Here is a 15,612-nt window from a genome sequence, read left to right on the forward strand (position 1 = left end):
GGTGGCCATATTAATTATTTAAATAAACAGATAAATCAAATAAATAACTCAAATAAAAATAATCAGTTCAGGGTTCATATTTTCAAAGTATAGCAAATTAAGCTGTGGAAACAAAATTGTTTCTAGAAGAGTTATGTGTAATCACTTCAGGATGTTTTCAGCTTCAGTATGTATCAATCAATCCCATTTTATTATCTCAGCCAGAGGCCATAATACCAAATGAATTTACTAACAACTAAAAATAAAAACAATTATCCAGAATAAAAATGATTCCTATATAAAAGTCACAATCCTATTTTGTTTTTACAAATATTCATCACTCAGGAAATAATATGTTCTGTTAGAATGTAAACAAATGTATTTTGCAAAGTAACAGTAAATGACTATTCCTGCGGTATAATGAAATTGCTGTTGCTTTGTGAAGCATCAAGTTCTTTCCTGCATTCTATTACAAGTCTCTCTTTTTATTCTTATGCAATATAGCAATAATTTCCTTCACTGATTTTTATTTGGCCAGCTTCTATGTTGAGTATAAGAATATGTGTGTTTTGCTTTGTTTTGTTTTTAAATGCATTCTGCAAGCTGAGTAAAAAGAGTTTGGTTAAGTTATTATGTGGTTAGGCTGTTTTGTAAGAATTCTAAAACAGTCCAGGAGGGAGGGAGGGAGGGAAGGAAGGGGAAGAGAGACTGAAGGACAATACCATGGCCTCTTGGTGGCATCTGCCACCTAAGGAGCAAATAAGTGTTGTATTGCTGCCAATTTTTGCCAGTGTTATTCCCAGTACAGAACAGCCTGTGCTGAAGATAACAAGTTCGTCCTTCAGAGTAGTGCTCTTTAGTTGAGGCATAAGGTAGCTGGAGGCATCAACATTTAAACTTTTGGCAGCCCCTGGTGTTATTGTTCTTCCTCATTTGTTACCTAACAGTCGAGCTGGCTTTAATTACTTGATCTACCATCCATGCAACCTTTCCCTCTAATTAGTAAATTTAATTTCAGGGTCTGGACTTCAGAGTTTGGGAGATGCTCCTGACCGGGATTGATTTACCCTTTCTTTTAAGATTTAGGTTCACAGCTTAGACATTCTCTTGGAACCAGTCTTGATACTAGATAGCACATGACACTGGTGGTAGGGAGGGCATTTATTCCCAGACGCATCCATTTGTGGATGGGAGAGTCCTAGATTCAGTGATGCTTACACTGGTAACCTCAAAGAATTTGCAGTGCATTCTTCACAGGACAGCCCTTGAAGTTGTATTTATCTATTTATATTTTAAGCGATTTATATGGCCTCCCATCTCACAGAAGTATGTATGTATGTATGTATGTATGTATGTATTATCCCGCCTTCATTATTTTTATAAATAACTCAAGGCAGCGAACTGGGCAGCATACAAAGTTTAAACCAACAATTAAAACAGTCCAAATAGTAATTGTCCAGGGTCACAAACAACAAATTCCAACTTACTAGAAGAACATCAGCCAGCAGAGCTCACTTAACCTCCCAGTGTTGAAGGAAGGTTAAAGGAAACCTCCCAAACGCTTGGGGGAAGTAGCCTGACATGTGGCAGCAGGAGGGCTGAGTTGTGCTTCCAGAGTGGTCTCATCCCCCCTGTGTTCAAACAATGGAACTGGTTATTGTCTGCTTTCCAGGCTCACTAAAAATTTACATGGCTTGGACCCAGATTACCTACAGGACTGCCTATGACCGTATGGCCTGCCCATTCTCCTAGCGATTCAGGAGGGTATTGTGTGCAGGTCCACTGCCACGTTGAACATTTACAGCTAATTCTGCCTTTTCTGTGGCAGGCCGAGATTATAGAATGGCTTGCTGCTGGAGCTGAGACTGGCTTTTTCATTACAATTAAGCAATTTTTTACCCAGGCCTTTTAAAGTTTTTTTTTTAAACCAGGTTTTTTATTTTGTGTGTGTGTGTGTGTGTGTGTGTGTGTGTGTTATACCTTCATTCTTATAAGTTCCTTATATGGAATGTCCAGCTTTTTTTAAGTTGTATTAATTTCAGGAATGTATATTAATTTCAGGAAGTTACAGGTCTTGATGCATGATTGGTATTGGACTGGAGTCTTCCTTCTCTGTTATCCATGGAAGGCATCCCATGAATTATTTTAGTCATCCTTTGCTAGTCTTCCTCTCTACTCTTTTCACTGTGTGTGCCTCAAAAGCTTCAAGACAAACCTAGAGGCCAAAACTGGTGTGATAAATTTTTAGATATTTTATACATTTTCCCAAAGTAAATGGTAATGATTTTGTAAAAAGCTTTAATGAATTGCCAGTATTGTTGTCTTGTCTACCGTATCACTATCCTCTTTAGTTTTTTCTAGCTCTGATAAATTTGCTATCCTGCCCTGCTGTTTATGAACTGATAGGTGATCAAGAGATACCTAATAAACCAGAGTATTCTCTTCGTGAAGTTCCTACAGATATTATTGTAAGTAGTATTTTCTCTTATCCTCTTAAAAAGACTTGTGGAATGATTCTTTTGCAAGGAATGATAAAAATGTAATATTTTGATTTTCTACTAAGTTGGTGATAAATCTTGAATATGTTTTCGGCAGTTTTATTGCATGCAGCATGAGGGCAGTATATGTGCAGATTATTCTTGTATGGATCGGGTTTTTTTTCCATAATCATAACAAAAGTTTAATTTGCAAAAGCTACTTTCTTTTGTCTTTGTACAAATCTGCCACGTAAGTGGTAGGTATGATTATGGTAAAAATGTTATTTATATAATATAAATCATATATGTGAGGAAGCCTGCATAACTAAATAAATGCAATTTATAACTAATTTCCAGCTAGAGTTAGAAATCCTTGGTTTCTTTTCCTTAGTCTTGGCAGACCAAAAATTGTGATTTTACTGTCTGAAGTGTAGGGAAGTAACTCTGCTTGGAACTTGTGCTTTAGTCATAGATAACTCAGAAAAGTCTTTCAGTTTTTTCTTCAAAAAATATCAACTTCATTTCTCAGCCTAGTATCAGAAGGGAATCTCTATCCTTCTTTTTCCATTGAAAAAGTACCTACATGGGGAAGGATTGTGTAGTCAAGCAGTTACTGTATTTGCTTTTATGTGTTGTATTTTTCAAAGGCCACCCTTGTAGATTACCCTGATTATATAAAGCATCTGCTTAACCTAGTTTATTCTGTACTTTCTTTTGACTGGAAACATGATGCCATATTGGCAGAGTTCTCAAGAGAGTTAAACTGGGTTATGTCCGTGATGAAACCTTACAGCAATCTATGTGACTACAACTCAGTTATCTTTTCTTTATAATAACTTTATTAAATTTTAAAACAAAGAGATAAAATCTAATAGAAAATAATAAAGAGAAAAAGAACAGAGGTGCAGAAAAAATAAAGAAAAAGAAGAGAACAGAAATAGATATAGGAATAATTCCCAACTCCTTTTATAACAGATATAAGTAAAACTTAGATTAAACTCTTACTCTAAGGTTACAACATAACATCCATTTTTTCTATTGTCAACTAATATTATTAATCACCAAATTTGTATACCATAATTTCATTCTTTTCTGTTTCACGCAAAAAGTCCAAAGGAGGTTTCCAATTCACCATAAAATTAGTCAATGTCAATGTCTTTTCTCTAATCAAAGCTGTCCGTTTTGCCATCTCATCTACAACTCAGTTATCTAATAGCTGGCCACTTCTTGAAAGATTGTCATAGCTGTTGGAGATGAAGGTGGTGGTGGTGATGATGGTGATGAAGATGATAATAACTTTAAAAATCAGAATTTATACCTAGTGGTTTAGACAGTTAAAAATATAATTTATTTTGTTGTAGTTCATACAGTAGCAGAAAGATGATAATACATGGATCTTTCTTTTGCCATCAATTCTGAAGCAGCAAGACAGAATCCAAGATGATAATGTGGTTTGTAAACCGAATATTTTCAAGGGCCTGGAAAGGCAACACATCTCCCCACCCAAGTCACATGCCTCCGAGGCATTTCTCTTTTTATCTTGTTATCAGTCTCACCTTGTGCTCCCTTATCAAAGTTGTAACTGAGTTAAGATAATAGAGAAATATTGACTACTGTATCTTGGATCAGACTATTTTATTTGCATGAGAATTTCTGATCTACAATTTGCATGTCTAAAACAATATTTAAAGTGGTTATGAATGAAAACTAGAAAAACAAAAAAATAAAAACAGATTTGTAAAAGTAAGACTTGAAGATTTTTTTTTTAAAAGAAAGGACAACCAATTAGGTGGAATATCTTCTAGAACAGAAAATCCTTGGGTTGTGAATAAAGTAGCAGGAAATTAAATAAAGCAAGTAAGAAAGGGAAATGTGCTATTATAAATATACTCAGTCCAAGGTATTAATTCAAAAAGGGGTCTCCATTTATTCTCAAAGAAAGCCAGAATGTTAGTGTTAACACTGCATCAAATTCTAAATTGCTAAGCTTTCTCTCCTAAAGGCAGAAAAAATAATTGGAAAAAATAATATCTTGTGGTACCCCACAAATTCTGATATGACAGAGCAAAAATCCTTCAGAATTTGATGTGTGGAATCAAATATGTGGCAAAGTCATTCCTTATAGTCATCTCATTTGTGCCTTCTACAATTAAAAATCTAAAATTGTTTGAGCCTGTGTTTGTGCGTGTGTGTTGATAGGTTGAAAATCTGTTTAGCAAGTCTAAGAAATGCTGAAGGAAGAAATCATACTATAGTATCATAGCAAATGTTTTCTGTAAACTCAGTGGCCTCTTCAAAGCATTGCAGGTATTTGACTTACAGAGTAAAAGATACCAGCTTGTTTATGTAGTAAGTATATTTCTCTTTGCCAGTCGTGCAGAATAAACTAGCTATTAATTAGGAGTATGAGAAATACAACCATGTTTGGACAAGATGAAGAACTAACAAGTGATGTCAGCTCTCTTTTGGACAGCCACATTTTACAAGGAAGACCCTTGATAAATGAAAAACTTTGCTCTTATCAGCAGTCAAGGCTGCAATTGGCCAGAGAGCTCAGCTATATTACTTGCAGATTCTGTGAGCCACTCCTCCATCCTGTGAGTGTAGATTTATTTCAAAGCACACTTCTAGTATGTTGGTAAATATCAAATATCTGCTGAATCTTAAGACTCTCACATGATCAGTGCTTCCCAAATCTTACTCTTTCTGGAAGCAAGCAAGCTTCCAATGAGGAACCCATTTTCTTGTAGGGATTTTTTCTAATTCATTTAGGTTTCCCCTGATATAATAATAAATATATTATTAAATACACCAAGTATCTGATGCATATATGGTTCTATTTCCCTAGCACTTTGTTTTGCAAAAGAGAATCTGAATTAGATGAAATGGAAAAAAAATAGACAACAATTTACTGAACTCTTTTTTGTTAATATAAAAACAGGTGCACATGGATGCATGTGTGTGTCAAAAAAGTCAGTATGATAGTGGGTCCATGACCAGATATTAGAAGGCTTGTCCCTTTTTTATCTACATCATCATGTGACATATAAAAAAAGGATGGGGCTTCACTCGCATAGTCCCAGCTACCATCTTGCCTTTTTTGACCCTCCCCCAATAGCTGTGTCTCTGTATAAAAGTATGTTATAAGGCAACTCAGTATTTAAAGCCTAGAACGTCTAAAGGTATTCTGATCAAGTATTCATATACTTTAAACAAAAGTTTAGTAAGAATTGTTCAATAGTAATAAAAAGGCTCTTGAAATATTCTCCGCTGTTTTTGCTTTAAAAGACTCATTGCGACTGAAGTGATGACAATCAAAAGTTGGTGAAACCAGTTTTTGTATTTCAGGATATAATTGACAGACTTATAGTTGTTAACACTGAAGCTAAAATCCATTCATTATTCAACTATGAGCAGTCCCATATCTTTGGGTTGAGGTAAGGTGCTTTCTTGTCTGATTTATTTAACAAGCTATAATGTATGACTTTTCCTCCTGCCTGTACTTCTTCTTGCCAGTGCCAATTAAAATGAGTTCTTATGAATCCTGGCAAAGCAGGAAGGAAGATGAAGACAAGTAAAATATCTCACATTGATATTTAGTATGCATATAATCATGATACTCAGTATTTGGTAGCTAGAAATACACAGCCAGCAAATATTTCTTTTTGGAGAGACCTCTTACCAGAGCCAAACTCTTCTGGGGTTTTTATAGAATCATGATCTGAGAATGGAACTCTGTCTGACTGCCTTTTTCTTGTTTTATTACAAGTCTCTTCCAGATTGTAGGTATTTTGCGTGGGTGTATTTCACAAATCCTGATGCGTTAGCTTAACATAACACTGATCAGGCCATGCACTTGGAAAATAGATCAGAACATGTATTTCAGCCCCTTGCAGCTGATGTCAGTGCTGTTTAGGCCAGAAGTTTTCTCTAACAGGTATGGGGATTCCAAAATCCTGCTGATGCCTAAGATTTCCATTTTCTGGTTAGAGTAGGCTACAGTACACCTAACAGAACAACATGTCTTGTTCTGTTCATAACTGTTTGCTGCTTTCTCTAGTTTGGGATTCTTCCCTGCCCCCTCCCCCCGCCCCGTTCTGGGCACATTCTTAGAAGTAAAGATTACAGGAGACATAAGTTCAGGTATCTGGCAATGCTGTTTAGTCACTGCAATTGTTTAACATATTTGTTACACGAAATCTTTATCTGCAGGATTGTGAATGAGGATAGGAAAATGCATTTCTTCTTTCGTAATGCTTGCCCTTTCCCCAAAGCTACCATTTTGAGGGATGGCTCTGCTTGGAAGAATTTGCAGCAGTTGTAGGTGTTTGTTTGATAAGACTGCTGGGGAGTCTTAAAAAAAATAGATTTCCCAATAGATTTCAGTTCAAAAGTCAGCAGTTTCCCAGTCTCTCTGACAGCAGTTCATTAACACTCTTGAGAATGTGCAGCATTTCCCCAAAGAAAGTAACTCAGCATGTTCTCAAGAAAATGTGCTAAAGTAATTGTCATTCAGTTATATATGCATGTCCTTTCTGAGCATAATGACAAGCCCCAAGTTAATTTTAGCTTTTGATTTGTACCTGAAGTGCCACAAGGCTTTCTCAGCACGTAAAGAATTTAAATTGGATTCTCTGTTTTGAAGATGCATTATCTGGATTAAAACCATTATTCTCTTCCAGTAATCTTGCTACCTGTCAAGGCTAGTTATTAATATAGTTGTTTTAGTTCATTTCCTATATTAGATCTTTTATTGTTGGTCTTCATTGCCTCTCATAGGAGAGAACACAGTATGGGGAGTTGCTGTAAGGAGTTGCAGACAGGTACCCTGGATGTGCTCCCATGAGCTTGAAAGCACATTTTTTGGAATTGAAACTGAACCGCTGTGCAGCTTTAATAATCAGCCATCTTATTACCTCTATTTTTGTTTTATGTTGGTTGGAAATTATACTGCAGTTGTTCCAGTCTTTATTTAAAAAACAAAGCAAGTGTGATTTATTCCAGTTTCCCCATCTAAGTGAACTTTTAATTATATTTTATAGAACATCTTTTTCAATAGTTCTAGGAAGCTTTGCCTTCTTAATGTACAATGTCCTAGAAAATTGGTATGTTGTCAGTTTTATTGACATCATATTAATGATCATGCAACATGCCTGACTTTAATGAAGAGCATTCTATTAGTTTCTTGTTTGATTTGTCTGTAAACAGCATTTACAGATAAAATTATGCCTCTGAGTGCAAGAAACCAAGAATAAAGTAAAGCACCTATCACTCACAGTCTGAGATGTTCAGTGGTTTTTTAAGAAATATCTAAAAGCAAAATTCAGAGAGAAGTTAACAAAATTGATTTAGAATGATATAATAATTGGAAAGCATTATCAACAATTTTCTTAGGATTTAAATAGTTGGGAGAAGAGGCTGGCTCAGTAGCCATTCCCTTTTGAAGTGTCATAGGAATCAGTTTTTCCCCCTTACTTTTTAATATTTATGTGAAGCCACTAGGGGAGGTCATTCAGTGGTCTGGGGTTTAATATTATCAGTATGCTGATGATACCTAGCTTTACATCATGGCCTTGGGCTGTGCTGGAGATGGTGTTGAAGTCTTATCCTGGTGTCTTGAGGCCATGAGGACCTGGATGGGACAGAGCAGCCAAAAGCTGAATTTAAGCAAGATAAAGCTACTGTTTGCTTATTGAGGCAGTTTGTCTCTTCTAGTGTTACCCCTTGATTGGAAGGTACTATCACTGAAGCAGCAAGTCCATGAACAGCAGGTGGAGGCTGTGGCCAGGAGGGCCTTTGCCCAGCTTTAGCTTGTGTACCAGTTGTGGTCTTACCTGTGAACTTGCCACAGTGGCTCATGCTTTTATCACTATTATCTAGACGACGGCAACATGCTAAGCTTGGGACCTAGAACTACTCAGAAGCTGCAAATGATCCAGAAAGCAACAATCTATGTAGTCATTAGTATCTGGCATCAAGAGCATATTACACCTATGCTAAGGGACCTGCACTGGCTACCAGTAAGCTTCAGGGTGCAATTTAAAGTGCTAGTTTTAACCTGTAAACTTTTCTAGTTGGCATTAGCTTATGGTCAGGACTGCATTCTACAGCTCGAATCAGCCCAACCCATGTGAAGAAACTCATTTTCCCCTTTTTCAGGAGGCGGGGGGGGGGGGGGGTTGAGGTCAGGAGGTGCTGCTTCTTGGTGGCAGCACTGGCCCTTTGGAAGGACCTCTTGGTTGAAACTGGCTCCCTCCCTAACTGGCTTCTACAAGCAGCTTAAAACTGTTTTTCAAACTTGGCAACTTTAAGATGTGTGGACTTCAACTCCCAGAATTCCAAGTTTGAGAAACACTGGCTTAAAACAAACCTCTTTCATTGAGCATTTGAGGACTGATACCATTGATTGTTACTTTCCTGTTTTTTTACTATTTTTTAAAAATCTAATGTTTACAATCAACATTTTAATTTTATATGTCTATATCTGTAAACCACTGAGGTGTCAGAACCAAGCCTGCCTCTGACTTGGAAAGTGGAACTCTTTCAGAGTCAGTGGAGGAATTGGAAACTTACTGGTCTGAAACTGGGAAAAGGAAACTCCAGGATGAGCCAGCAGCGTGGGAAGAATCCGTGGCACTGATTGGGCAAGACTTGGAGGAGGATTTGAGTACACCAATCAGAGCGTGCCAATGACAAGCTGAAAAACATGCGCAGGAGAGAGCAGCCTGATCGGCTACAGGAGACTCCAAGCGTACCAAAGAACGGAATAAAAGGCAGCCGTGTGGAGAGTGGGCTACCAGAGACAGTCGATCCTCCAAGCCTGCAGCTTCCTGGTGTCAGAGACAGCGTCTGTTGCCAAAGAGGAACCAGCACCTGAGCTCCACTCAGAAGTGGAATTGAATCTTGTGTCTGCTGCAACCAAGGAACCAGCGTCAGCCATGCCCAGCAGCCTTCACCTTGCATCCAGCCTTGAAACTCTGCAATCTCCTCAGCAGCTTAGTCAAGCTGAGAGGTTCCTGTGCTGTCGCTTGTCCTCAGTCCGGTGCAACCGTGCTTCGCACGCTCACTTGTGCTTTGGATTTTCACACCTATCTTGTTCAGAATCTGGGTGCCAGTCTAGTCCGGGGCTTCCAGCCGAGTCTAGCCTTGATCCAGGTTCCAAGTCTTGCTCCAAGTCTCCAGACCAGAGAATTCAGCCTAGTCCAGGTTATCTTACTGTTTATGTTTTAACATCTCTGCATTACCAAGACTTCTAATATATGTTCTCTCATTCCCATATCTTGCATCTTACAGGTTATTAAATGTGCTGTGCTGTGATCTAAATACACTTCTACTTTTAGAATCTCAGTATAAGATATCAGAAGTGCTTTTAGATGCCCAAAAAGAAAATGCCATCAGTATTTCTGAAACTTCTTGGTAAGAAATGATCATTTAAAATGTTGTGATTCTAAAACATAGTTCTCTGTATTCTTCTTGGAAGCTCTTTGTATATCTAGAGAGAGCCAGTTAAGGCGCTGGGCTAGAAACCAGGAGTCTGTGAATTCTAGTCCCGCCTTAGGCATGAAAGCCAGCTGGGTGACTTTGGGCCAGTCACTCTCTCTCAGCCCAACCCACATCACAGGGTTGTTATTGTGGGGAAAATAGGAGGTGGGATAAAAATAATAATGATAATGATAATTGTAGACAAGTGCTGATTTCTTTGATATCAGGCTGCATACAGTGATCAGGTAGCGTATGTGAATGGGCATGACAATATTGAGAATGCAGATTACTGTTGTTTTCCTAAAGTTTGTCTGTAATGATATTAACCTAACAAGGATTAGCATGCATGTGTAGTTGGAGCATCTGTCTGTCTATCTGTCCATCTGTTGATTGGAGATGTCAACCACTACTCATTTTTGGCTTCTGTTTTATAAGATGCTCTTAGCAAGTAGTGCTAGTGTAGCTTAGAAATTAGATGAATAATCTAAATACTATTCAGTATACGTCATCTTGTGTAGCATTATTGCCAGATAAGGGAAGCTTATATAAAGGAAGATTGTGTATGCCTGCTCTTCTCCCTACTCCCTGTTTTTGTAGTTTCAATACCAACTGCTAAATTCATGCTCAAAACTGAGTTTCATGCTCCCACATTGGCAAATGAATGGGAGCTATTTTGTGGATGATCTGGATCCAAAGTATTAAATTTTGAGTTTTACAGTAATTTCTCAATTCAATTTTATTTTGCTGCAGGCAATTTATAATTGATGGCTTATCAGTCGAGAGAAACCATATTCTCGTTAGAATAAGTCACATTGGGGGCCCAACTGAACGGATCTTACCTCCAAGAATACTGCATAAGGTTGTAAACATATTTGATGTTTTCCTTTTCATCTAACTTTTCTGTAGGTAACAGTTGTAATTGACTTTTTTATTTTATTTAATCAATGGTTTAAACTTCTGCTGCTCTTCTGAGTAGCTTCAGAGAATCCCACAGTATAGTAGTGCTTCTCATAACTTCTTAGTTTATGCCCCAGATACGCATTACTTACTCAGCGTTCAATTTTATGCACCAAACATGTACAGCAAACTTGGGCTACCACTAATCCAAGAAATCCATAGAAATTCCTGCTTTACATATATGCATTTTTGTATTTTATTGCACTTCGTTTCATTTTGATTAACTTTTTAATTTAATTTTATTTAATTAGCTATAGAATTGATAGACTGTTTCAATCTAAAAAGGCAGCTGTAACAATATACCAATACAGTAATGTTAATAAATACCTATATACATATTAAACATAGCAACAACCATTCAGGTTTGGCAGCAACAACAGATTCAGTTTCTGAAGAATTCTTGAAACAGCCAGGAGTTACGAGCCTTCAGAAGGCCATGAGAACAAAGGCACCCTTGCTTCAAAGGGTTTGCTGTTCCCGAGGAACTCTGAGAAAGAATGCCTGTTTCTGTGACTCCTCCATTGCACCTCATGATAAGTAGGGGACCTTGAGCAGGCATTCTCTATTCACTCTGACCGGTTGGACAGAATCTGTCTGGGAAAGGGAATCTTGGAGATACCTAAGCCTTGAGCCATGTAGGACTTTATAGGCAATGACCAGCACCTTGATGGAAACACACTGGCAGCCAGTGCAACTCTCATAACAACAGTTTTATATGGCAGTAGCAAGACTGTCCCATAAGCCCATGGGCTACTGCATTTTGTACCAGTTGAAGTTTCTGAGTGGTCTTCAAGGACAACCCCACATAAAGTGAATTGCAGGAATCCAGTTTCAAGGTGACAAGGGTATAAGTGACCTTTTCAATAAAGCCACACTGGTACACCAGCTGAAGCTGGGCAGAGACTCTCCTCACCAAAATTCTAGTGCCTCCAGCAGGAGCCATGAATCCAGGAGGACTAGGTTGTGTCTCCAGAGGAACGCAACCCCATTAAGAGCCAAAACTGATACTCTGGCAAAATCAACAGGCCTTTGAATCATTTCCATTCCACCTTGCTAGTGTTGAGCTTGAGCCTGTTTCTCCACATCCAGACCCTCCAGGCACTGGTTCAGTACTTCCATTGTATCCTCCATTGAGCTTGGTGTAGAGGTACTGTATATAATGGAGTACCTCACCCCAAACTGGGAAATGAATTTTCTCATGTAGACAGGATAGAGGAAAGAATTAAGTCATGTGGGACCCCCATAATAACCCAGTCAAGGGCCTGACCTCTCCCACCCTGCAATTTCCTATTGGAACCCTTTCAAGAGATTGAGGAGGATACTATGGTCAATAGTATCAACAGCCATTAAAAAATTCTAGCAGAGGGAGGATGGCCATGGCCGTGTTCCCTCCATCTACATCTCACCACAGGTCTTCTGTGAGGATAACCAATGCAGTTTGGGTCCTATACCCAGATCTGAATATTGACTGCCACAGACCCAGGTAATCTGCTTCCTGGGCTTGTAGTAGTTGTCCCTCCACTATTTTCTCAACCATTTTCCCCTGAAAGGAAAGGTTGAAGATAGGATGATAGTTGTCAGATACTAAAGGATCCAGGACACACATTTAAGGAGGGGGTAAAATAACACCTTTTTAAAGACCACTGGCATTTCTAGTTCCTGCAGAGAGGTGTTGATTATGGCCTGGATTCAAACTCTTGCTTCTTCCCTGGCCATTTAACCAGCTAGAAAAGGCAGGGATCAAGTCCCCAGATGGCAAAGCTAAGGCTACAAAGAATGTTGTCCACTTCCTCATGAAACAAATATCGAAAAACCTTGAGGTAACATCTCAAGATATCACCTCTTGTCATCTCATCAGATCCTGTCCATCTGCTTTCAGCTTGGAGCTAATATGAGTGATTTTATTCACCAAACCATCAGCCAGAAAATCACAATTTGCTCTTACTGGGTCTTCCATCTGCCCCTTCCATGTAAGAGCGACGTGAAGAATCTAGCTGACTGACGTTATGTAGATGTGATATGGGTAAAGAATGTCTTGCTATTTCCACATTAATTATATACATAAAACACTGATTTTTAATATTTCCATGATGCAGTGTTTGTTTTGCATTTTATTTTATTATCTTTCATAATTATCTGTGGGTTGTTCTATATACTTTAGATCAACATAGTCAGTACACCTCTGCCAGTCAAATCAGTGTAGAAAATTAGGAATGAGGTGTTTTTTAACGGTAGAAATAAAGTATAGCACCAAGTATTGTATGTTGGGGATCAAGGTAATATGCCAAAGAGAATATTTAATTGAACAATTAAATCAATTAAATGAGTTGAACAAATTATATAACATAACTGTCTTCTTAATTATGTTCTTCCTCAGGGTGATGATCCATATCCTTGGCCAATGTTTTCATCCTACCCTTTGCCAGCATGCTATCTTGCTGAATTTCCTAGAAAAAATAATTCAAGGCAAGGTACATTGTGATTTTATGATGGACTACAAAGAGTATAAAGTGTGCATTGTTTGATGAGGCTGCAATTTCATGTGTTAATACTGTATCATATATTCTCTGTACCTATTTGGTAGTTTGTTGTTGTTTATTCATTTAGTCACTTCCGACTCTTTGTGACTTCATGGACCAGCCCACGCCAGAGCTTCCTGTTGGTTGTCAACACCCCCAGCTCCCCCAGGGACGAGTCCGTCACCTCTAGAATATCATCCATCCACCTTGCCCTTGGTCGACCCCTCTTCCTTTTGCCCTCCACTCTCCCTAGCATCAGCATCTTCTCCAGGGTGTCCTGTCTTCTCATTATGTGGCCAAAGTATTTCAGTTTGGCCTTTAATATCATTCCCTCAAGTGAGCAGTCTGGCTTTATTTCCTGGAGGATGGACTGGTTTGATCTTCTTGCAGTCCAAGGCACTCTCAGAATTTTCCTCCAACACCACAGTTCCAAAGCATCGATCTTCCTTCTCTCAGCCTTCCTTATGGTCCAGCTCTCGCAGCCATATGTTACTACGGGGAACACCATTGCTTTAACTATGCAGACCTTTGTTGTCAGTGTGATGTCTCTGCTCTTAACTATTTTATCGAGATTTGTCATTGCTCTTCTCCCAAGGCTTAAGCGTCTTCTGATTTCCTGCCTGCAGTCAGCATCTGCAGTAATCTTCGCACCTAGAAATACAAAGTCTTTCACTGCTTCTACATTTTCTCCCTCTATTTGCCAGTTATCAATCAAGCTGGTTGCCATAATCTTGGTTTTTTTGAGGTTTAGCTGCAAGCCAGCTAAATTTGGTAGTTAAGCTCTCTTTATCACTTCATTTTTTACACATTGAAAACCTCCTTTTAAGGGAATTTCCTCTATGTGAGTTTGAAATATACAAGTTATCTATCAGATATTTCCTTTCATCTTTTGGATTGTATGTTATCACTGAGATGCAGGGTGATTCCTCATTCAGTTACTGTTGATTTATCCAATGCACAAACATAGCAATCACACCAAGCACAATCTGAGGGAAAGGAAGCAGAATACGTGTAGATACTTGTCCCGACAAGCAGTGCATTCACTTTATATATTCCCAATTACATCAACCCATCTCACCCGGTCTGGCAGGAGGGGCATGTTGCAGACCTCATCAGTTAAATAATTCTGATTGGCAGGGTCAAGGAGGAGAGCCTTTTCTGCCATTGCCCCCACCCTGTGGAACATCTTGCCCCTTTAAGACCTGGCCTGACCAACTAGCTTGGGGATCCAAGAGTGATAGGTGGCCCTGGGGGTGGATGGTGGCTTAAGATGCTCTCTGTCTGCCTTTTAGTTTCCCTCTTTTATCTTCTATTTTTTGTGCTTTTTCTATTTTTATAATGGTTTTATAATTTTTATGTAAAAGCTGCCTGTTAGAGTAAGATGGGTGGTGTATAAATTTAATAATAAATAAATAAATATTTTAAGCATTTCAGGTTTTTTTTAAAAAAATAAAATATTTTCTTTCTTAATTCTGCACAAGGAATTTTCCTTCACTTAACTTATGTTCCAAGGACAGTATTTATTCCCTGGAGAAGACTCTAATGTGCTAAAAATCTATCAGAATTGAGTTATCTATTGTACTTTTTTTTACTTTGAATTATAATTATCCTTTAGGCTTAACACTTTGGTTAATACTGAATAAGCATTGAATCAAAAGGAGATAACTTTAGTATTGTTGAAAGTTTTAAAAATAAGAGTAAAAATTAATACAAACTAAAATAGAATAATAAATACAAAAGGAAAAGGAAGAAATAAAAGAGAAAGCTAAAGTGCAAAAAGAAAAAAGAAAAGAAAAAAAGGTAGAAGAAAAAAAGAAATAAAGAAGTGGCTTCCAATCTTCTTTACAGCAGTTATAAGTACAATTGTAAATTTACCTCTTTCTCTAAAGTTACATCATGACTTTTTTTCTATAATCTATCCTATTTAATCATCTAAAACATAGATCATAAGTTCATTTTTTTCTGTTTTACACAAAAACTCCAGGGAGTTTTAAGTCAGCAATAAATGTAGATATGGTCTTTTCTCTAATCAAACAGGTCAATTTGACCATCTCAGCAAGTTCTATCATCTTTACCAACCATTCCTCCATTCTAGGTATTGCCAAGTCTTTCCATTTTGTACAATAATCTTGCTGAGGTTATCATGTATAAAAACAAAGTTCCAAGACTTTTTTTCCAACTGTTTATCCATCAGTCCC

General features: G+C 37.9%; 1 protein-coding gene across 1 annotated transcript in view; it reads left to right on the top strand.

The window, feature by feature from the left end:
* TBC1D32 (TBC1 domain family member 32) overlaps positions 1-15,612 on the top strand; it is a 100,423-nt gene that overhangs the window by 42,842 nt on the left and 41,969 nt on the right. The window contains exons 22-26 of the mRNA XM_063310583.1: positions 2,331-2,447; positions 5,805-5,893; positions 9,750-9,872; positions 10,689-10,797; positions 13,273-13,366. Of these exons, the coding sequence (XP_063166653.1) occupies positions 2,331-2,447; positions 5,805-5,893; positions 9,750-9,872; positions 10,689-10,797; positions 13,273-13,366 (532 nt within the window). The remainder of the gene's footprint in view (positions 1-2,330; positions 2,448-5,804; positions 5,894-9,749; positions 9,873-10,688; positions 10,798-13,272; positions 13,367-15,612) is intronic.

This window comes from Candoia aspera, chromosome 1, assembly GCF_035149785.1.
Source record: "Candoia aspera isolate rCanAsp1 chromosome 1, rCanAsp1.hap2, whole genome shotgun sequence".
NCBI lineage: Eukaryota > Metazoa > Chordata > Lepidosauria > Squamata > Boidae > Candoia > Candoia aspera.